The sequence below is a fragment of the Leucoraja erinacea genome, chromosome 26 (genome assembly GCF_028641065.1).
Source record: "Leucoraja erinacea ecotype New England chromosome 26, Leri_hhj_1, whole genome shotgun sequence".
Lineage (NCBI taxonomy): Eukaryota > Metazoa > Chordata > Chondrichthyes > Rajiformes > Rajidae > Leucoraja > Leucoraja erinaceus.
In genome coordinates, this window is record NC_073402.1 from 7273278 (window position 1) to 7297675 (window position 24398).

A 24398-nucleotide genomic window follows, 5' to 3' on the forward strand; every position below is an offset into this window, starting at 1 on the left:
GCAAAATATTTAAAGATTTTGCAAAAAAAGTCCTTAGCAAAGAGTGCAAAAGTCAACACAATTGCAAATTAATTAACCTAAAGTGCTTAAACATAAAAGGAAATAAAATGATACAAGGAATGCTAATCAGTAATAATTTTCCTGGTGTGTATAGATTAAACTAATTAGTAGATAGTTTGGATGTAACTTTAATTCACTTGCTACCAGCAATTAAACAGTGCCACAGAATAATGTTTCACCGCAACTCAAAATAAGAGCCCTATTAATAATCAATAGTTTTTTTTAGATCTTTCAAATTAGAGCAAAATATGCTCCAAGAGTGAAGGAAGGGTGGGGGGGGGGGTTGGGGTGGGGGGGGGGGGGGGGGGGGGGTGAAGAAATAAAGAATGCTGTGACTGATGATCTGCAGAGATGCACGCATTTTTTTGTTTCCAGCATCAAACTCATAATAAAGGTTGTGTATACCTTGCTGCACACAGTCATTGTTTGAAACAGGATTTTGGCATAGGAAGTATCCTATTAATTTTCAACATTATTTTTTTTAACAGCCCCCCCACAATTCCTTTTGTCTTATTTATCTCTATGATAAAGATGAATGCTGCAGGTTACAAGTTGGACAAGAATGAAACAAACCCAATAACACTGTCACTGCACAAGACAGCCCATTTGATAAATCAAGATGCATGAAAACATGACTGAATTCACAACACAACAGCAAGTGAAACATTAGCCACAACTGGAAATATTTGAACTCTATGGTTTGAAAAGAATTAGTGATTCACAGACAGTGCTGTATACAGTGTTTCTTACTACGTGAGGGAGTCAGGAAAATCTCAACACATAGCAACAACAAAAGACACGACATTCATCACAACATCAGTGCACATTACATCAAAAATGAGGTCTTCCTAAGGTGCATAAAGAATGGCAAGCCATAAATCAACAGATATGGAGGTGGTGTACTAACACTAACAAACTCTAGGTGTGTCTGAAGTTGAAATTTTAAATTTGCAAAACATCACTTTTACACTGGCACTTTAGTTTTGGGCAATTCATGACAGCAGTAGCTCCCCCTTAAGTGGTTGCAGCTTATCACTGAATATGATCTATTTACTGTTTGGCAGTGAATTCTCTCTCTGCGCGTTCAGTGCAGTAATTCCTTCATGGCCAACTTCTTTTTTTAAAGGCTATTTTGAGATGGTCGTTGCTGAATTTTCTCAAGAGGGACCCAACAGGACCTAAGAGGGATCCACCACCCCCTCCCCCCTCCCCCACCATGTTCATTTCCATTCCTTTTGATGAAAGATCACAGCACCCAAATACTTACATGCCCACAATTTTAGTTGGGGGATACACAAGGAGATTGAATTTAAATAGCTTTGATTTATTTTCAAATGAATGAGAGTCACAATTGGATACCACTTCCAAGGAAATCTTATAGTGGCAATAAAATGCAATCAACAATAAGAAACTGGTCACCCTCTTCCCCATTAGGACGAGATCCAGGCATGTACAGCACAAAAATAAAATCACTTGATGCAAGGAACCATGTTAAACTCTGATGATGATAATGACCTTATTTATGGATTGGAAAATAATATATCTTATCACAAATAGAATTTTGATGTATATAATTCAATTAATTGCTTTAACAACCCTTAAACGTTATGCTTCAAAATGGTTACTGATATAAATTATTGCATTAATTTGATTCAAATGTGCTATAGATTAAGTATGGGTTACCTTTATACTCATTTTATATTAAACTGATATTGAATATTCGATCAAGATGTATGCCTTAAGTAAAATTATAACAGTATTCCTAATTTATTTGTGAAAGTGGTAACATTGGAAAGTAAATGTTATATTAACCAATTTACCTATTTTTATTTTACGTACAGAACGTTTAAAGTTTTACAACTTGTTGTAAAATATGTTGTAACATATTCTGACAATCCACATTAAAAGCTCAATGTACTTTTATACAAGGACAAAATATTACGACTTCTGATTATTTAAATCTTCCACGTCCCAATTAAAAAAAATACTTTGGGATTTCCACATCTTCTAAGGTGTTTGAAGTTATTTCATTCAAAAACAATGTCAAGACTAGGCACTGTCCAATGCCATTTTGAAAGAGCTGTTATCAGCAAATTGGTAACTTTACTCAAAAGATTCATTTGAATTCTGTCAATTGTACGTTTCAGGATTTGATATATCAAGACTTTTAATATATTTTTCAAGTGCAAACTCTGATAGAAAGTCAGTTGATCACAATTTTCAAAAAGGTTTAGCACTTGAATGAAAATATTTGCAGAGCCTTATTTAAAGAGCAGGGGAATGTTGCTGAATGGAACTAACTATAGGGACCCAATAAGGATTCAGTGGGCCGACATGCATCTTCTAAATTCAATGAACTACAATCCAACATTGGTTCACCAAATACCATAGCATCATTATAACACCAGTTTGTACTGCAAATTAAAAGTGTCGATCGTAACTATACTGCTTTGTTAATGTACTTCATGATAGTTGAGCATTTTGTACTGTAATGAAGACCAAAGCTGGTATTAATTACGTTTGAGGAATACCCAGGTGCATCGCATCGGTAGCCACTGTTGAGAGAAATCTTACAGTGCAGACAAATGATAGCTCAGCCTTAATACTAAACTTATATTGGCCACTGATGTTGCACTGGCTATACTTTATATATAATGGTAGAGGTAAAAATAGTCTACTGGGGAATTGCTGATCAGATAATAACAATGGATGTTCGAGTTCAAATTCCAAAGCTTCCTTCTAATGAACAACAGTGTATCTCCTAAGTGCTGGGGTTAAATCCAAAAGAATGGGAAGGAAACCTCAGCACACCACCACCAACTGCTGCAATCTTAATTATGCTAAAATTAGGTGGTTTTGCGGATGGGGTGGGGCTGGGGAGCAGAGAAGGAAAACGAGCGAGTAAGGAGGAAAGATTGAAAGAGATGCTATAGGCTTCAGACATTACCCCTTCGGTACTTTTGATCTTTTACCACTTGGAAAGCCAAAGGCACCACCCAGACGGAAAGCCACCATCTCAGATTCTCCCATGTCTCCTGGCCTCCAATCATTTAGGCAATGAATAAAAACTCCCGAGGACCGTTATTTCCTTATTGCTGCTGGTTCCATAATGAATAATGTTCAAATTAAATTGCAGTGGGTAAGGAATTCAAAGACATTTTATTCCAGTTGCCTAGACCAAATCTGAATTTTGATAAATTACAGCAAATCCACTGCAAATATTCCCTACAACTAGCTCAAATAAAAAGCAAATCTATTAGTATGGCTTTACATTTCCCAGTGCTAATTACACTAAATCAATACTCCATCAAAATATATTTTGACATTTGTATTTATAAATGACACCAGAATAAACTCTGAATACAAACAATCATTTAATTGCATTTTAATTGCACCTTCCAGCTCAGTAACACCAAAAAGAAAATTGCTGCTATTGCACAAACTTACCAAGAAATCATTTTAGGCAATTGGTTTAAATCTCTTTTCCAAATTATATACTGAATTTCACTTAATTCTTATTATTTTTTAAATTTAACTTATTGGACAGGTCAATATTTGTAGAGCACAAATATAAGTTGAAGCAGACGGTAATTTTTATGGAGCCACTGAAATGATTCAGAAGCTGTGTTAGTTTAGTGATACCATCTATACCTTGAAACTAAATAACCAATAAAGCTGCTAGAAAATGCCTGATCCAATCAATAGAGCTGTACAAAAGCTATAAATTACAACACGGCCAACATTTGCCATGGAAGAGAAAGCATTGGTGCTGATACAAGAATGCCTCTGATGCCAATACTTTATGTTACAGAACTCACCCTCTAATGTTTAACATTTACCCCACAGCAGAATAGTTTGTGGCTGCAAGATAATTGATTTGAACTTTTTGAACCTGCACCCATCCAACTTAAGTTTTCAACTTTCCCCAGTTGTTCTTTATTAATAGCCATTATAACATGTATTAGACTCAAGCCCATTGCTAGCTTTCAAACATGATAAAGGGATGAATTTTAAGTATATGCTAAGGGAAGTCTTGAAGTGTACGTTTATATTTTCTGTTAGAATCATTTTCAAGAGATATTCACTTATTTTGCAAATGATTTCTGGAACATTTGATGACAGCATCGAAAATAAACACATTTTAAATGTTATAAGTTACATTCTTATATTTTAGGTTATTAATTTTTTTTTAAATAATTGTGACATCTCTATTGTGACTGTTAATCTGAATTTTAATGTTAATTTTGGGGGCGTCTGATCCCAAGGGCTCATTGACTTTGAACGCTGACCGATTCCACTTTAGTAATGCTTAACATTCATGGCTTCTTACCCTTTAATATGCTGCATTATACACCATTTAGTTTTCCTCTCTTGGATCACAATGAACACATTAAAAACTTTTGCATCAAGTGGCAGAACCAAACATTCACAGGTGGCATGTAGGACAGGCAGATTCATTTAAATCAATCACCTTCTGGCCTACAGGTGTCAAGCAGTTATTAGAAAAGTACCCCAATCTTTGCATGCCCAACATCAGATGTTAACTGCATTATTTGCATAACTGTAGGCAGAGTTTTCTGACTCGCACACTTAAAACTAGTTAATGTTATCCAAGCATCAGCTAGAAGTTACAGGAGAGATATTTGGACTAATTGACCTGGGCTTAAAGATCTCTGTCATCAAGAGTTTTTAAAAAATAAAGTTAACTTTAATTAACTTAACATAATTAAAATTAACTTACTGGACCAGAGTTCAATTTACACTTTTTCTTACAGTTTGAATACAAGATTTGAAAGAAAAACAAGTTGCATTGTACAGATCTGCCATGGAGCAACTTCATTAGCCAAATGCTTTAACTCACACAGATGAGGAGACGCGATTTAAAATGTGTATTGATGGCGATATTTTAAAATTTGAGGTTGTGGTAGCAGCGGAATTATTCATTTCATCTTTTATCCTCTTCAGTTTTGTTTGCCCAGAAGTTTTGAATCTTAGAATGTAACATGGCAAATGGAAAGAGAAGGCGGGGATCCCAAATTGATTGCAGTTAATAAGTAAATACATGTTTTTAAATGCTATTTATAGCACTTGTAAGCTTCTGCATCAAGTCAGGGCTCCTTCACATAGTATGGAAATATTTCTTACATTCCTATGATTTCAGCTCCCACATTCAACTGGTAATGTTAAAGGGCTCTACTGTACATCTGCATGCCTGTACGAATGGAATCTGCATGGCTAGCAACTTCACACAGTTGACCAGCATTATTTAGAAACAGTTATTCAATATGCATGCATGCCCATTTACATTACATTTATGGGAGAAATGTGCAAACTATCAATCATCCAATTCTCAATTGATAATTGTTAGGAACACATTAAAACACATCTTGAAATGTATTTGGATATCCTGTTTGGTATAGTAACCTGCATGTATTCCAAGTTTAGAAAGCTTGTTTCTGATATATCTCGGGGGTACAATTTTACTTGAACAAACCTTATTAAATTAAGCCAAAGTGCAAGGGCATTGAGCGTGCAGAGAGAAAATAAAATATTTACTTCTCCTGATATGTCACTGTGGGAAATAAAGTTTACAGCTATAGAAAGTGTACCCAAACCCCTGCAGTGTGATATCAGCACAAAACAACCTTCCTTATTGCAGAGCGTGACTTTACAAATTATTCATGATAAAGTTTGCGGGCCAAACAATGCTCAATTGTAACAAGTTTAATTTTGATCATCTCGGTCCCTCAGAAGTTAGATGGAAACAATCTGAACACTTTCAAGGCTTTGGTTCAGATCCAGCTAATTAGCATTGCAGCACAATTCATTGAATCTTACCAAATGTAATCACGAAAACCATAACAAAAGCATTAATGCAAACTCTTTTTTTTTGATTTTAGGGTAATTGAACTTCACAAGATGACTGACAATTTGCTACAGGCTTACTATAGCATGACTATGATTAGATTAAAGAGGATGCAGATTCGCTCAGTCCTTTCATGCTGCAGCTCTGCCTTTGGTCACAAGGGGGCTCCAAGTGAGCTGTGCAATGGCTATAAAAAGCCTCGTGACAGAAATCAAAAGCTCAAATCATATTTTTCTCTCATTTTACTAGTTCACCATTTCCATCGGGATTTTCTCCTTGGTGAAGAAATATCAGCTCACAGACATGAACCAGTGATATGATCTAACTCCAATTGGGCTTAACCCTGCAGTCTGCCCATCTATATTGCAGCCAGTTCAGGCAAACACAAAAAATTGCATACAAGTCAATGAACAAACACCAAGGGGCTTCCTTTGTATCAGCACACTTTTCTTTGCCATTTATTTTCGGTGGATTCATTCCTAGCACATCTCTTCCTTTCTTCAAATGAGAGACTCCAGATGCAATCTAGAGTCCAGACAAACGTTCCAAGGCTGTTGAAAATATAAACTCTGAGAAGTTACTCTTTTCAACTTGCACAAAGCATTTTTGGAAGTATTTTCACACACAAAAAAAATGCTCAGCGCAAGTGGCACTTCTGCATAAAAGGGTCCCACTTTTAGTCTTAAATTCTGCATAAATAAAAGCTGGGATTTCTTTTGAAAAATAATTAGAAAATCAGCCTCTATTGAGCATAATCATTTGGAGAAATTGCTGCTCAAGTCTATTTCTTCTTCTACCTTCCTCAGCAGAGTCTGAATGTCACTTGCCTCAATACCAGACAAATCTGCAGAGGTCGTCGGACTGTCGAGAGAAAGAAACGCAGTGAAATCCATATTGTTCACACCCGGTATGAGTTCAGTCTGCAAGGGCAGCTGTGTTGCCTGACTGCTTCCCTTGGAGCTGGAAGGAAAAGTCTGAGAGTGCGGCCGAACCTGCTCCTGATCGGACTGGACCTGCGAAGAGTCCGCTTCCTGCGGTGGGTTTTCCTTGCTGCTTCCTTTTTTTTCTTTGCTCTGATCACGGCAGGCACAGTGGCACTGACACGACTCCTCTTGCTTGATGATTATGACAGGAACACTCAGCCCGATCTGTTGCACTGGGCTTCCTGTGATGAGAAGTGAAACAAGAGGCGCATTTATATAAAAACCTGGAGGCTGCTGATATCACACAAGCTACCTTCTGCATGGACATTAGAGTTTTGAGAAGGTGAGTTTGCCATTCCCCATTTAGAGTCAGAGCCAGTCAAAGAGTTTTACAGCACGGAAACAGATCCTTCGGCCCAACTTGCCCACATGCCCCATCTACACTAGTCCCACCAGATTGCATTTGGCCCATATCCCTCTAAACCTGTCCTATCCATGAACCTGCCTAAATGTTTCTTAAACATCTTTCTAGATAATATTTACATCAGAATATAAAAATGTGCTGAGTTTGCAGTGAGACAGATAAATAAATCATTGAAACATGATGCCAATTGTTTACGCAACCCAAAATCACAACGTGACCAATTGGCTGGATTAGATGGAAAGATGCCACGTTGGTCAACAGTGATTTCACATACTTTACGTTTTTGCATGCATCCATAAGTAGAAAATATATATCAACCACAGGACGTAATCTATGGTTCCTTCACCAATTATTGTGTGGGCTAAGCAACCATACGGCACAGGCCCCAGAACTGACTTACATAGACTAGTACAGCACAGGAACAGGCCCTTCAGCCCACAGTACTGTGGCCAGTATAAAGCCAAGTTAAACTAATCTCCTTTGCCTGCATGTGATCCATATCCCTCCAATCGCTGCATATCCATGTGCACTTAAACACCTCATTATAGCTGGCTCCTCCACTGCCCATGACAGCATGTTTCAAGCTCAGTAAAAAAAAAAAACTTGCCCCAAAAATTTCCTTTAAACTTTGCCCCTCTTACATTAAAGCCATGCCCTCTAGTCTTTGGCATCTCTTCCATGAAAAAAGACTCTCACTGTCTATCCCATCCAGGTCTTTCATAATTTTATATACTTCTGATATAAGTTCTGATGGTCTCCCCTCAACGTCCGACATTCCAGATAAAACAATCCAAGTTTGTCCAACTTCACCTTGTAGCTAATACCCCCTAATCTGTTTAGGGACTGTTTACTGTTGCTCTTTCTGCAGATGCTGCCCAATTTGCTGAGTATTTCTAGCATTTTCTGTTTTAAATACAATGGTCAGATTTCAACCCACTATGTATCTATGTAAGTGTAGGTGACATAATCACTAGGCTACTATACCATCATAAATCTGTTCGCCACACTTCCAGACAATAAAATGTTTTGTTGCTGCACACCACATTGTCACCACATCACAAGAATAAATAAATAGCTATGAAAGATAGACACAAAATGCTGGAGTAACTCGGCGAGTCAGGCAGCATCTCTGGAGCAAAGAAATGGGCGACATCAATAGGAGAGGAAGGCAATAGGATAGGCATGTCACCTATTGATTTTCTCCAGAGATACTGCCTGACTTGCTGGGTTACTCCAGCACTTTGTGACCTTAGGCATTTGCAGTTCCTTCTGACACAAATAGGTATGAAAGTTTAGAAATAAATCTCTACCTCAAGAATAAACCCTACATAAGATCTTATAACCAATGTCGCATAACATTTACCCCGCTGGACAAACAGAAACTTAGATACCTTGATGTAATTCATATTATCACTAATTCATCCATCTAAAAGTTTACCCAATGCTTAAAATTTATTGTAATATAGAAACAAAAAATTAAAAGCTGTTACCCGTATTGTTAGTGACTGGTATTGCTGTGGTAAAAAACACCTTTTCTACTTTAGGACCCTGTGACTGAAGAAAAAAAAAAAGTTATAAAAATGAACGGTTTAACATGGACATTAATTACAAATAACATTCTGTCTTATTGAATAATTACATTTCTTATCTAACAGTTTTAAACAACGCAAACATTCACAGGGTCAACATGACATGTATCCTCCCCTCTGGCAGTGCAATAGGACTTCTCCATGGCAGAACCAGAGCTCCCACTTTTAACATTTATTTTCTAATCAATGGCGAGTTTGGAAACACAGGGAAATGAAAACATTTAGTGGATGACAGTGTCTGGACCAAATACAATCGTCTGCCTAGAGATAATAAATCGTCAATCTTGGCTTTACTTTTTATAGTAAATGGTAGATGAGGGGCAGCACAGTGGCGCAGCGGTAGAGTTGCTGCCTTATAGCGCTGACAGCACTAGGGATCGGGTTCGATGCCGACTACGGGTGCTGTCCGTATGGAGTTTGTACATTCTCCCCGTGACCGCATGGGTTTTCTCCGAGATCTTCAGTTTCCTCCCATACTCCAAAGACGTACAGGTTTGTAGGTCAATTGGCTTGGTATAAATGTAAAATGTTCCCTAGTGAGTGCGGGATAGTGTAAGTGTGTGGGGATCACTGGTCGGTGCCAGACTTCGGCCAGTTTCCCCGCTGTATCTCTAAACTAAATATGGTTGTGAAAGTATGGAGATGAACAAGGACAGGATAACTTAGCTTGCACCAATGTAGGACATACCAGAGTACTTCACAGTATCAGCCATGGCTGTATTGACAGCAAGCTTGCCTGCGAGTCACAAGGATGCAAGTTAGTGTCCCCATTCAGAGGCCCAAGAACAAACTCATGGTCGTGTCTCCAGCGCAGTATCAATAGGTTTGCTCCTGCACTCCTAGAGAGGATGTGAAAAGGCCACACGGACGGCACGCGGTGTTAGAACCCAGATAGAACCCAGTTCCCTGAAATTGTGAGGCAGCAGCACCAACTGAAACACACACACACACACACACACAGAGTAATTACTTGCATTCCTCAAGCGGTCCCTTGTGAATATTAAACAGCACGTTGCAAATTCTTTAACAGCACGTCACTTACTTGAACACTTGTAATTCCATGGAGCCTTTCAGGCTTTTAATTCCTTTTAAAGGGTCATCACTGCTATAGTTTTGTAGAGATATACAGCATGGAAACAGGTCCTCACACCCATCGAGTCCACATTCACTGTCAATCATTAGTTCTATATTATCCCACTTTTTCATCCTCTCCAAATACATCAGGGGCAATTTACAGAGGGCAATGCAAACCAGCACATCTTTAGGATGTGAGAGGAAACAGGAACATGTGGAGGATACCTACACAGTGTCCGGGCAAACACTAAGAAGGACACCAGGGACTACTCTCACTAAATTTATACGAGTTTTTGACAGTCAGCTTGGAAAATAGAGTTTGTACAATACAACAAGCAACATTGCAAACTAAGACTGGGAATTATCTGGGTAAAATCAATACCCAGAAATCCCTATTGCTCTTCAAGCAGTTGCATACTGAACATAACGAGTCTAAAACCTTGGTAAGTTCCAGAATTTAAGGGGGCACTGCTGTAAATTATAGGTGAATGGAAAAGTATTTTAGAAATGTTGTGAACTGCAGGGGCCATTTCTGGATACTTTTATGACCCTATGAGATTGAGCAGGAATGCATCAAAATGGAACATAGAACAGGAACGGACCCTTTGGTGCACAATGTTTGTGCCGAACATGATGCCGAGTTAAACTGATTGTACATGATGCATATACATCTATTCTCTGCACTTCCCTGTGCCTTTCTAAAAGCCTCTCAATGCCACCACCATGTCTCCCTCCACCACCAACGCTGGCAATGCATTCCAGGCCTCCACGACTGTGTGTGAAAAAAACTTGCCCTGTACATCTCCATTAAACTTTGCTCCTCTCAATTTATAGCTTTGCCTTTGAGTGTTGGACATTTTCACCCTGGGAATAAGGTTCTAACCGTCTACCCTATTGATGCCTTTCTTAATTTTATATAGTTGAACCTAGTCTTTGCTCAATCTCCGACTATAAATCCAAAGCAACATTTTAGCAACATAAAAACCCTCTAATCCAAGCAGCATTTGGGTAAACCTCCTCTGCACTCTCTCCAAAGCTTCTGCATCTTTCCCATAATGGCTGGAACTGCAGGCAATCCAAATACGGCCCAACCAAAGTCCTATGGAGCTGCATCCTCAATTATGGGCTGTTCTCAAACAAGCAAGCGGGTTAAACAGCCTTGGTCTGCTATTGTATTTTGAGATTGTATTCCCCCCCCCCCCCCCCCCCCCCCGATTAACTTGCATTCCACTCTTGCTTCTCCCTAAACTCATTGTACTATGGATTACAGGGACTATTCAAAACCCTAATCCCTAAAGCTTTAGCTAAAAAAAAAAAACCATGCCTGAAATGAGAATAAATTTTTGTTTCCTCCTTACCCTCATCATCATCATCTATCAAGTTCCGTGAAAGGTAACTGACACAGTATTATTTAACTCCTTCACAAAGTGAAGAAAAATGATAGGGAAGTAATTGAAGAGATTTATGGCATCTCCAATACAGATGCCATGATATTGTGGGGCAATTTACCACAGCCAATCAACCCATAATTGGGATGTGGGAGGAAATCGAAGCACCCAGAGGAAACCCATGGAGAATGTGCAAATCAATATCCAAAAATTTCACGGCATTAGTCATGGGGGCGTCACAGAAATCCTTCCTCTGCATTGAAACTGGCAAGAGGTAAACAATATTGCATTACAACCATTATAATTTTGCTGAGCTGCTTATAAGGGTTTGAATTTCTCAGTGCGAGGAATTTCCCAACATTTCTACAGTGTATACCGTGCTGTCTGGAGGAAACACACTCGATGGGCAATTAGACTTTCAGTTCTAAACTTTATTATGTGCACAACTTGTTTGAAACAATAAACCCTGTACCATGTCCACCTAATAACTGGAAACCACATCAATTATGTTATCTTCCATACAATGCTCAACTAGTAAGTACACTACTTTAAAAACAGGATTTTTTTGAACAGGAACAGTTACCTGCCAAGACTGCATGCACATTTCAGACAGATCTAATATGATCTTATATGCCATTATATTACCTGGAAATTATTTAGAAGCTTTTTCCTTTAAAAACTATGATTATATTTTTGTCAGAGTTGAGCACTGGGGGATTGTGGAAAGGATAAAGCTACAGGAAAAGTCTAGTATAGATGACAATAATAATTCTCAGTTTAAAGATCTCAAATTAACAATGATATAGCATCCATGTCTGACTAGTGAAATATACCAAAAAATATATTTTTGGTTAGTAATAACTGTTGTTTAATGACACTAATGGCCCTCTGCAATGTGCTGGACAGCAAATAACCTGTGCTTCTTTAATAGTGATTGAGGGATGAATGTAAGGATAATCCTATGCACCGGGATGATATTCAGCAGCTGATTAATTGGGCAAGGGAATAGCAGCCAAGTATGTGCTGCCAAGTATGATGCAAGCCATTTTGGGGTCTAGGACAAATACCATGAATAATTCAACCTCGGAGTATCAAGGACCTTATTGTATGTCTAAAGATCCCTAAGTGGCTGCAGCGTAGGTAAATAGGATGGTTAAGGTGGTACGATGGATGCTTGCTTTCATTAGCCTGAGGTCATGGTACAACCTCCTCTTCTCTCCATATCTAACACCCTTTTGACTCCTTTGCAACTCTAGCCTGTGTCAATTACTCCACTCATCTGCCAATCAAGTTCCCCTCCCCTCACCTTTGTCCCACCGCCACCTCTCTTTTCTAGCTTCCTCTCTCCACTACAGTCAGGATAAAGAAGGGTCCTGACCCACAAGTCGCCTGTCCATTCCCTTCACAGGTGCTGAAGAAGGAACTGCAGATCCTTCGCTCCATAGATGCTGCTGCACCCGCTAAGTTTCTCCAGCTTTTTTGTGTCTCTTCACAGGTGCTGCCTGATCCGCTGAGTTCCTCCATCACTTTGTGTTTTGCTCAAGATTCCACCATCTGCAGTTTTTTGTGTTGCTGCTTCTGTTTTGACTAATATTTGCCATGAAATGGGGGAAAATTCCATGGTGAACTTTGAGGTGTATAAGAAATTCTAAATATTCGAAGGTACCAGCTAAACCAAGCAGGAGGATATTTGGTTCATTCAAGGCCATTGAGCTCAACTACTTGTTGATAACCTCGAATTCCAACAAGCACAATTAGCTAATCTTATCCAAAGGACAATGTACTTAAGGGCCTGTCCCACCAGCATGCGATTGCATGCGTCTAGCGCAACCAAACGTGGTGGCTTGAGGCGTACGGCCGTGCGGGGCAGGTCCCAATTCCAACCGCGGAGCCGTATGGAGTTGTGCGGGGCTGGTCCCGACATCATACTCACCAATCAGCTGGGCAGGAGGCGGGCCGACTGAATTTGTACGTCGCACAGCGTCGGGCGGTGACGTCATCACGCAACGGCACGCCGGGCGGTGACGTCATCGCGCAATGCCTACGGCGTCAAGGCTCTGCGTACGACGTCGAGACGCTACGTACGCCCGTTGAGGCGCTGCGTACGGCCTCAATGCGGCTGCGGGCCGACAGGCCGTTGTCGCGCGGGATTTTCGGACAGTGCAAGATTTTTGGAGCCCCGCGCGATGTCGGGACCAGCCCCGCACAACTCCATACGCCTCCGCCGATCGAAGTGGGCCCCTCGAGGCCAGTCTAGATTGCAAGTCCATTAATGGAATTTAAATCTGCTAACTTCTAAACCAACTTACATCAAGTCTTTGAGTTATTCATCCATCATATCAATATAGCTTTAAAAAACAAAATTAAACCGCATGCTCACCATTTTCTCTGAATTTTGTTGAACAGTGTTGGCTCCATTTATGATCCACTGCAAGTTCTGGTCTGCCATCACAATGCCAGGCTGAAGAATAGTGGTGCTCTGTGATGGATTAATTGTTATATTAGCACCGTTGGTTGCTAAAGGCACAGTCTGTACCATAGCCGGCATTGATTCTGTGTTACAAGAGGATGGGAGTCCATTACTGGACAAAGGTGGAAGTCCTTGCGTCGGCTGTAGTGGCGCTGGGGAAGGCTGAACAAACTCTTGCTGATGGGTTGAAAATTGCTTGACTGGTGGGACAGGCACTGGAGGTGTCAACAAAATGCCAGTGGGATTCCTAAATGCCGTTTGGTGCGTACTGGTAGCCAACGTATCCGACGGCGTGGAGATGGGGTCTGCTGCTTGCTGGGAAAGTCTCTCAATAGTTGGCTGTGACAAGGTTGGAACATCACTTTTTAGTTTCCCTGTCAAGCCTAAACACAAAATACAAATAATTGTGAAATAAGCATTGAAAACAATGTCCACCACCACAGTTGAACTCTGATGCTTTATATAAACTGCATAATTTTAACCACTATTTGATCCAAAACAAATGCAGCATAAATCAGAATAAAGTTGCTTGGGTTTTGTAACCTGCTAACACCTTTTAGTCACTATTTTCACATTGTCACATGTGCGAAGGCACAGTGAAAATCTTTTGCTGCGTACTGACCAGACAGAGGAAGGACAATACATAATTTCAATGGAGCCATCCACATATGCTAAAGGGTGTAACGTTTAGTGCAAGGTAAAGTCTGATGGAAGATAGTCCAAAGGTAAAGTAAGAAATGTTGGAGCAGAGATTGAAGAGTGTGTCGCGATTGTAATGCGTGATTGCTGATCCACTCCTGTGACCAGCACACAAAGAGTCGCCTGGCTTGGGCACCATCTTGGATCTGCTACAATCAACCAGCTACAAAACAATTGTTTTTAAAAAGTAAATTATTCAACCCCAAAACTACTGGTGCTGCTTGAAAAATTTGACTGGATTCATATCTGAAATGTAATGAATCATTGTTCCTACCAGGCTGTTGGGAACCATCATGGCTGGTACAGCTATCAGTATTGTGAAACATGGATTCAAAGAGACTTCCTGCTGAAATAGTGCTCAGGTCATGTCCTTGGACCTAACAGAAACAAAACCAGGAATTAACGTGGGTGAATATTAGTGAGGGGAGAAAGAAAAATCAGGAAGTTGAGTAAAAGTAGTTCACACTTTAAAAAGTACTCCAACAATTTGTATTTACACTGTTCTCATATAACATGACAATACTCTATAAGCTAGATCAACCGAAAATATTAATTCTGTTTCTCCCTTGATGAAACTGCCTGATCTGCTGAGTATTTCTATTTTATCTGTTTTTAATAGATTTACAAGCATTTTTTGCTTTTCAACTACTGCTGTTGATTGCTGTTGACCGATTGAATTGTATTGATATATACAATTTGGTGATAGATACAGCATGGATACAGGCCCTTTGTCCCTCCCACTGACTTCATGCTGACCATCGATCACCCATTCACAATAGTTCTATGTTATCTCACTTTTGCATCCACTCCCTACATATCAGGGGCAATTTACCGAGCCAATTAACTTACAAACCGATTAACCTACAAAGCATCCCTGCACACCAGGGATGTGAAAGGAACCCGGAGCACCAGGAGGAAACCCACGCAGTCACAGGGAGAGTTTGCAAACTTCACGCAAACAGCACTTGAGGTTAAAATTTAACCTGGATATCTGGTGTTGTGAGGCAGAGGTTGCACCACTACGCCGCCCTGTAAAAGATTCTGTAAAACAACAATGACTACCACCATCTGCTTTTAAACTAATTCCCAGCTGACCTTTGGTTCCAAGAACCTCAATATTGCTAAATGCCTTCTAAAAATAAATTCAGAAAACACCTATTGCATTTCCAACATCCCTCTTTGTTATACTTCCCCTTTTCAAATTTGTTTCATAATTGTCTCATTAAGCCATGACTGTAATCATCTTCAATGGAACCAATCTCAAATGTATCAAACAAGATGGTGTCAGCACCCCATCTCTTTCTCAACACAATGTTGAACCTCACTAATAACAAATCAACTGCAGTAGGAGTTGCCAACAGGAAATTATGGAGGCAAAGAGTATGCAGATGCTGGAATTCTGAGCAAAACACAAACAGTTGGAGGAACTCAACAAGCCAGGCAGCATCTGATCAGTTTAAAGTGTCCCAAACCCAAATTGTCAACTGTCAGATTTCCTCCAGAGATGATGCTTGTCCTACTGAGTTCCTTCTGCAGTTGATTTTTGCTCAATCGAAAAATCCCCCACAGGAGCAGCATTTCAGAGGCAAGGTCATCCCAACCCCAATAATGGATCTGCAGTAGGCCGACTATGCTTGCATTTGGAGGTTGTGCTTAAGTCATTGATAACTTCTTCACTAAAACGTATGAAAAGATACACCCTACACGGTGGCGCAGCGATAGAGTTGCTGTCTTACTACGCTTGCAGCACCGGAGACCCGGGTTCGATCGTGACTATAGGTGCTGTCTATATGGAGCTTGTAAGTTCTCCCCGTGAATGTGTGTGTTTTCTCCGAGATGTACAGGTTTGTAGGTTAATTGGCTTGGGTTTGAATATTTGGTATAAGTGTAAATTGTCCCTAGTGCGTGTAGGCTAATGTTAATGTGCGGGGATTGCTGGTCGGTGTGGACTCGGTGGGCCGAAGGGCCAGTTTCCGCCCTGTATCTAAAAAACTAAAATGCACACAAAACCTGCAATACAAAAATTCTCTCTCAACCTGTCCTTACTATACAACGTAGAACACAAAGTGCTGGAGTAACTCAGCGCATCAGGCAGCATATCTAGAGGATATGGATGGATAGGCATTGTTTCAAATCAGGACTCTTCTTCAGATTAGAAGCACCCTGATGTTAGTCTGAAGAGTCCTTGTCCTGCAGAGATACTGCCTGGCCCGCTGAGTTACTCCAGCATTTTGTGTTCTAAACAAGATTTCAGCATCTGCTGTTCAGTGTATCTCCACTATAAAACATGGCAAAATCCTGAAAAACATTCACTCGTTTTGCATCTTGAAAACCACCTCCCAGTGACAGAAGACATCAATGAAATAGGTTATAAATGAAAAAAGTATTAAATCTGTCATTTTCCAGTGCTCTGGCTCTTCCACTGTATTTTGCAAGGAGATTGAAAAAACAAAATGATATGAAGAAAAGTGAAATAATTATACGTAATGTATGGCCTGTTAATCTATTCAAATGAACCAACCATCAAATAGATAATTGAATGCCACACTACGATCTGCAAAAATTATTGTTTTATAACCTTAGCACAAGAGACGGCCTTTTAAAAAATAAAAAAATAAATCAGAAAATACTGCCGTTTCATCACCAACAGCTCGTAATAGCTTACCAATTGTGAATTTTCTCGGAGTTCTGAATCCGTGGATATCAAGCTTAGATCACTTAAACAAAGTGAATGGTTTGTCTCCTGTGGACAGTGGATAGAGTTGACAATATTACCAACGTACAAATCTACACAAATTATAAACCAAATCGATTTTCACAGAATGGAGAGAATCCAGCAATAAAAAAAAATAAAAAATAAAAAATTGTAACAATCTGCAGACTTGGCGAAGGAATTAGGAAATGTAAAAGAAAGCTAAACCATGAATCCTTTTACAACTTATTGGAAGCATAGTACTGCACTAATTCGAATGTTAAAATAAAATGTCATCTCGTCATTAAAATGGTTAAAATCTTGTTTTTTTTGGTCCACATTGAGAATAAGTTGAAATTATTTTTTTTAGCACCATGATTTAATTCAATGTTAAAGTAACTTTTTGTAAGTTTACAATGCTATTCTTGAGTAATGCAGCGGAACCAGGAACCCGCCAGAGAGGGAAGCCTGCGAGCTGCAGGTCATTGCAACAGCAAGCCTGTCCACCTCCACCCAGAGAGGAGGATGGAGGGAGAATGGACAAAGGCCCCTCGTGAGCCGGGGCCCATCCCCACAACAGGCCAGGCCCGCCGTGGAAATGTGAACCCGCCAGGAGAGGGAGGCCCAGCGAGTCGCAGCCCACCTCAACAATAAGCCCATTGCGGAATTGGGAACTCACCCGGAGAGGGAAGCCACGGACAGGAGGATGGAAGGAGATGACGACGTTCATTGGACAAAGAAGAACCGGGGTGTCTAACCTTCTGCACCCTCAAGGTTGGCTGCAGGAGGCACCCCTCGGGGAACAAGGGCTGAAGAGGCCGTGCAAGGAGAGGACAACAGTTCATGGGACAACCAGAATGGAGGCAATCACTGCAACAGGCGTTTGTGGCCAGCTGCTGCTGGGTCTACAAAATGGTGCCACGCATAAACACTCAGTGTGCTGAACATTCTGGTCTAACCAGGGGATAGTGCTCATGTACGGTGATAGTCTTTGCTGAGTTGTATGCAAAAAAAGTCTTTCATTGTACCTGTGTATATGTGATAATAAAGAAACCATTGAATCATAATTTGTTATGAAAGATAGTTCTGTCAATTTTTAACCAGGTTATTACTACTAAGTTTTAAATATACAACTCAGATGGCATCTCCATTCAAAACATTAATCCTTTTATTTTTCTTATATATAAGTACTTTGTGTATGAAAATGTTCTCATTTTATTTCAAACATTTTATGACATCCCCGACTCAAAATCTCTCTTAGATTCCTCCACTTCCCAAAAGTGAATCAGAAATGAACCTACTGTCATGTTCTGTGCATGCAGAGTAAACAGTGGCCAACAGCTAAAAGCACACCTTTCAGCAAAGCGTTCAAAGGGAACAATGTTTTGTAGAAACTAACCTCATTCACAGAATTCTGGTTCGACACATTAGCTTGGTCTTTATCGTGGGCCTTCATGTGGCTCTTGAGACTATATTGTGTGCTGAAAGTCTTTTCACAGCGATTACTAGGACAAAAGAAGGGTCGCTCACCTATCAAAACACAATAGTATTCTTGTGTTAAGTTGTTGTCACACCTGCAAATTCACTCATATTCCATCAAAAGTGACAAAACAAAAAAATGTTAATATTTTTGCAATAGCATTGTAGAAATGAATTAATGTTAATTAATGGTAGCTAGCTCCATACTACACAATTCAATTTGGTCGCTCTGCAGCTCTGAATAATTCTCCTTTTCATGTTTCTGCATTTCTATTGGCTTCCCAGGAGAGATTACTCAAGTAGAAAACTGCGGGCAATATCCTGCTGGGGTCTGCTTGCATTCTGAGAGGCTTGTTGCTATAAATAACTTTGGGTTGTCAGAATAACTGGCAACAGCAATACAACAGAACAAAGCAGTGGGGTGCTAGCAAAAAAATCATGTGCAATTTTTTAAGTTTAAAAGGTTGTGGGGCATTTGCCTAGACAATACCGAAGCCTAAAAATTCATCTACTACTTTGGTGTTATATTTAAAGGCCACTGCACGCCACTGTTTGGGTTGGGAACTCACCAAAGTGAAAGTCAGTCACACCCGAGGCTCAACATCACTGACATGCCAGAGGGGAACCCATGGTTAGGGACACTCCAAACAGGACCAGAATGTTGTGGGGTTTGCGTGAACAGTGGGAGGATGGAGTCCTTGAGAACAGCAATAAAAATGCTGACCAAATCATACCAGAGTCCCAGGCTGGCCACTGCTCATGGGCACGCTGTTTTAATAGCTATATAAACACAGACAATAACGAGTACTTCAAGATACAACGTGCTGGAGTTGTACAGTGAGAAAAAGAAAGCTTCTGCCAATCCTCTCTTCCAGCTTTCTTCCCCCCCCCCCCCCCTCCCCCCCCACAAACAGTCTGAAGAAGGGCCCCGACCTGAAACATCATGTACCCATGTTCTCCTGGGATGTTGTCTGACCCACTGAGTTACTCCAGCACTGTCTTTTTTTGTCAACCAGTTCATTGTTTCTATAAGTGACTTTAACCACCATGCATCCGATACTGAAATTGTAGCACGTGAACAAGGAAGATTTGCAGTTACAAGCTCAGTGCTGTCATTTGAAAATGGATAGCTATATATCATTCATGTAATGAGTAAGGAGCACTGAAATAAATAGCATCCCGTGTCTTAATTTAGCACAATTAAAAAGTGTTACGCATCTTAATTTTTAGTCTTGCATCTCTTCAACGTACTGGTGCTAAGAGAACAGCACACTTAAAGAAGCACACAGTTAAGCAGGGTTCCTTATAATAGCTACCCTTTTTTTTGGGAAGAGATTTTGATCTACTATCACTGATTATGCATCTATCCAAAAACAAAAATGGAACAGTCACCTTCAGCAATTAATCAAGCAAAAATAGAATGAAGTGGCTGCATATTTTACCAGCAGTCATTTTGAGCAGACTACTATATAGTAATCGTGGAGAAACAAGGAGCTGCTGAAATTTTCATGCTTATCCCTCTTGCTTCTTAAAGCCTTCGTAAGTATGTAACAAAATTCAGCAAACATTTCCCTTTAAAAAAAAATAAAGGCTTGTATTTGCTCCTAGAGATTTAGTTTGAAGTCTTTTTTTCCTGATGCAAACCAGTGGGCCAGAGGAGGGTGGAGATGATGGCTAGAAGGTATTAAGATCTTGCAAAGCTGTTCTAGTGGGAAAAGGAAGACATCGACCTCTCCATGCTGTGATAGGGGCAGGTCAACAGGTCTGTGCCTTGGTTATTTCTGGTGGAATGCAAGACTTTTGGAGGCTTCATAGTTTAAAAGTGGGGGTTAGCTAGTGGAAAGCAGCTCTGAACCAGGTGGAGGAACAGGTAGGTGACAAGGTCCCAAGAGGCAGGGATAGAAATCCAGGATATTGGTAAGTTTCTATTCCTTTCCCCAAAAGGATGAAATAGGCAAGATATTTATTGCAAGGGACTTAACTTGTCCCAAGAGTGTGCAGAGATTTCCGAGGATTTAATAGGAACCTGAGGGGTAATTTTTACACACAGGGATGTCGGGTGTATGGGACGAGCTGCCGGGTGAGGTAGTTGAGGCAGGTACTATTGCAACATTTACAAAACATTTAGACAGGTTTAGAGGGATACGGGACAAATGCTGGCAGGTGGGGCTAGTGCAGATGGAACATGTTGGTCGGTGTGGGTAAGTTGGGCCGAAGGGCCTGTTTCCATGCCGTGACTCTATGAGTGCTCAATTGAGGCAACTCCAGAGTCATGTATTCCTGAATTAGGTTGTTACGTGACGCCCAAAGAATGGCATCATCCTGTGCTCCCAGGATGAGTAGAAATCACACCAGATGCACGTCATACATGCCTAGATTTCTGGAGTGATGCAGTGGAGATGGTTGTTATTGCTTTGCAGTTCACAATGCTATTCAACAATAAAGCGTTGCCAACATATTCAGGTAAATTAGATGTTAAAATTCACCTAATTTTCCTAGGCTGCCTGAAATTTGCCTGCGAAATATTAGGAGAAACAAACAGCATCAAAATTAATCTTACAAGGAACATTGCCGGAAGGAGTTCAATTACATATTCGTCAAAATGCTTTGTGCAAATCAACCTTAAATTTGACTTTTAGTGCCAATGTAGTCCTTTCTGTTCATTCCCCAAACTTTAAACAAAAAGCACTGAATATATCAATGGACGGAAGATATTGAGTAGGTCTATCCAAGTGGCCCGAGATGTCGTCGATGTCGTCGATGTCGCCAAACAGAAAGCTGAGGGTCTGATCCCGGTGGAGGAGAGCGTCCAGTGCCCACTGTGAGTCCCAAATGCACTGCCATCGCAACACCCCGCAGCTCCAGCCCCTTCCCCTCAGGTCCCCCATGCTGACTCTTGCCCCCCCTCTCCCGTGATACCCCCTCCCCCTCTCTCCCATGGCTCTTCCCCATCCCCCACACAACCCCCCTTTTCATCCCTCAACCCCCCCTCCCCCCACCCCCTCCCTCCACTCTTGCCCCCCTCCCCCCCACCCCTCACAAACCCCCCCCACCACCCCCTTCCCCCCCCCCCCCCCCCCCCCGCCCCCCCCCCCCCCCCCCCCCCCCCCCCCCCCCCCCCCCCACACATCCCCCCTCCCACCCACATACACACCTCCCCAACGGATCCCACTTAGTCTAGTTACATTATAAAATGACTCACTCATTCAAAATTAAACAGGAATATAAACATTAATTTTGGATGGAGTTGGGGAAACATTTGTACATAAATTATGCAAATAAAAGTTAGTAACAAAAAATAGGCTGGACATAATTCACGACATTCTATTGTGAAGGGTGCGAAAAATAAGGTTAAATGAAAAAGACTGATTACCTGTGTGGGTTCTGACGTGAGTTCTGAGATGGTGACTGACCGCAAAAGCCTTCCCACAGCCATCATGATCACACCTAAAAATGAAACACATTGAATGTCTGAACCCCGTCACTTTTGCATAACATGTGCTGCGGTCTAAATAAAAACGCACACACCCCACACACATACATGCAGGTATCAATGGTGCCTGCTGGACACCAAAGAACATCTCCAAAAGAGCAAAGTGCTGGAATAACTCAGTGAGTCAGGCAGCATTTCTGGAAGAAATGGATAGACTTTTAGATTTCAGAGATACAGCATGAAAACAGGCCCTTCGGCCCACTGAGTCTGCGCTGACCAGTTATCACCCTGTACACCAGCACTATTATGGACAATTTACAAAAGCTAATTAACCCACAAACTTGTACATCTTTGGAGAGTGGGAGGAAACCAAAGCACACGGAGAAAACCCATGCGGTCAAGGGGAGAATGTACAAACGGCATCCATCGTCAAGATCGAGCGCGGGTCTCTGGCGCTGTAAGGCAGCAACTCTACTGCTGAACCACTGTGCCCCCAGGAGGTAAACTACATTTCAGGTTGGCACACTTCTTCAATTGGGTCCCGTCCCGAAATGTTGCCCATGAAGCAACGGTGCCTGACCTGCTAAGTTATTCCAGCTCTTATTTATTTTTTCCAGCTTCTGCAGTTCCTTGTATTTCCAAAGGAACCTTTCGTTTTGCTGGCACCCAGGGAACAGCAGAGAAAAAGATGAACATTGCAGCATTGGAAGAACATGTCTTACCTTTTCTAGTGATGGCATCCCATCATATGGTAAGATTTACAAATGGGTGCAGCTCTATCATCTCTCTGACAGTGAAAATCCACATGGGCCCCAAGCTACACATTATTGGAACAAAGTGCAAGAATAACTCAGATGATCAGGCAGCATCTCTGGAGAATATGCATAGGTGACTTTACGGGTCGGGATCCTTCTTCTGAAGGGTCACCCGTCATTGTTCTCCAGAGACAACGGCCTCACCTGGAGAGTTACACCGGCATCTGTGTCCTTTTTTGTAAACCTGCAGTTTCTACACATTATTAGCTCAGTTTTGCAATTTATCCAGTTGCAAGATCCATGTTTTTAGATAAGATGGAAGTCATTTATTTTGGTGATATCACCAGCTTTGTGAATGTTAAAATATGCCAAATCCTTTTAAGTCACGTGGTTGGTAATTTTTGCTAACCTCTCGTGTTCTCAATAATCTTTTGGAAAAGTTATAAAATCAAGCCCCAGTCTGATACCATATTTAGTAAAGAGAGTGATGGGGGGTTTATTGAAATTTCTGTCAATTATTTGAAACATCATTGCTGACTTACTTTACTTTTGTTTATAATGCAAGTTGAATAATTCAAAGTACAAATCAGGTGCCATATTTACCGTGTCAGAATAATGATTACGGTTTCAAAGTTCTTTATCTGGTTTAGGATGTTCCACGGTTTGGGAAGCTACCACTTAAATATGGGATAAACGCTGGCAGGTGGCACTAGGGTAGATGGGGCATCTTGATCGGCATGGGCAAGTTCGGCCGAAGGGCCTGTTTCCATTCTGTATAACGCTTTTTTCATTGATAAAGCATTACATCGTTTTCAAACTATTAATTTTCTTCAAATATAGCAATTTACAACCACCATTCCAAAGCCTTTGCAAGAAAACAGTTTATATTTCTTGCTTCAATATATAGACAAATAAAACAGCCATTAAAAAACATCTTGAAATGTCAGATATGGGGTAGACTATTTCCTCTCATGTTGAATTCAAAATGAAAAGGATTAAAAACTAATTTAGCTTAGTTGCAAGATTCCTGGAGAACTGTACAAAGGTTTCTTTAGTACAGGAAAAGGATTAGTTTAATTTGGCACAGAGATTAGTTTGACTTGGCATCATGTTCAGTATGGACATTGTGGGCCAAAAGACTTGTTCTTGCGCTGTACTGTTCTATGAAAAGAGTTTATAGTTAAAAAAATTGTATTAAATATTACACTATTTGAGTAATAAAGTCTCACCCTTGTATCAAATTTCCGAATGGTGACAGAATGATGATTTATGGTCTTCTAGGATTTCACTTGCAATGTAACCAAGGTCCTGAATTTTATCTGATGAATGCAGTTTATTCGATCTTGCTATAGGGGGAAAAAAGTGATTGATATTGGCCTGGATTTTGCCTTTAACCCTGCACTACAGGGCCCTAGATATTTAAAAATAAATATGACATTCAGTATAGTATCCCATCTGAAAAATAATGCTTTACTGGACTGTCAATTTAGATTTTGTACTTAGGATTTTGGGATGGGACTTAAACCTAACTCCAGAGATGCTGCCT

At 40.6% G+C, this 24398-nt stretch overlaps 1 protein-coding gene across 2 annotated transcripts in view; it reads right to left on the minus strand.

Annotated features, from left to right (window-relative positions):
- Positions 1 to 355: 355 nt before the first annotated feature.
- Positions 356 to 24398, minus strand: part of mtf1 (metal-regulatory transcription factor 1) — a 61753-nt gene continuing 37710 nt past the window's right edge. For both annotated transcript variants that reach the window (XM_055656070.1, XM_055656069.1), the window contains 7 exons: positions 22038 to 22111; positions 18585 to 18715; positions 17159 to 17236; positions 14768 to 14870; positions 13705 to 14177; positions 8764 to 8827; positions 356 to 7091 (listed from right to left, as the gene is read on the minus strand). In XM_055656070.1, the coding sequence (XP_055512045.1) occupies positions 6682 to 7091; positions 8764 to 8827; positions 13705 to 14177; positions 14768 to 14870; positions 17159 to 17236; positions 18585 to 18715; positions 22038 to 22111 (1333 nt within the window). In that variant the 3' untranslated portion in view covers positions 356 to 6681. The remainder of the gene's footprint in view (positions 7092 to 8763; positions 8828 to 13704; positions 14178 to 14767; positions 14871 to 17158; positions 17237 to 18584; positions 18716 to 22037; positions 22112 to 24398) is intronic.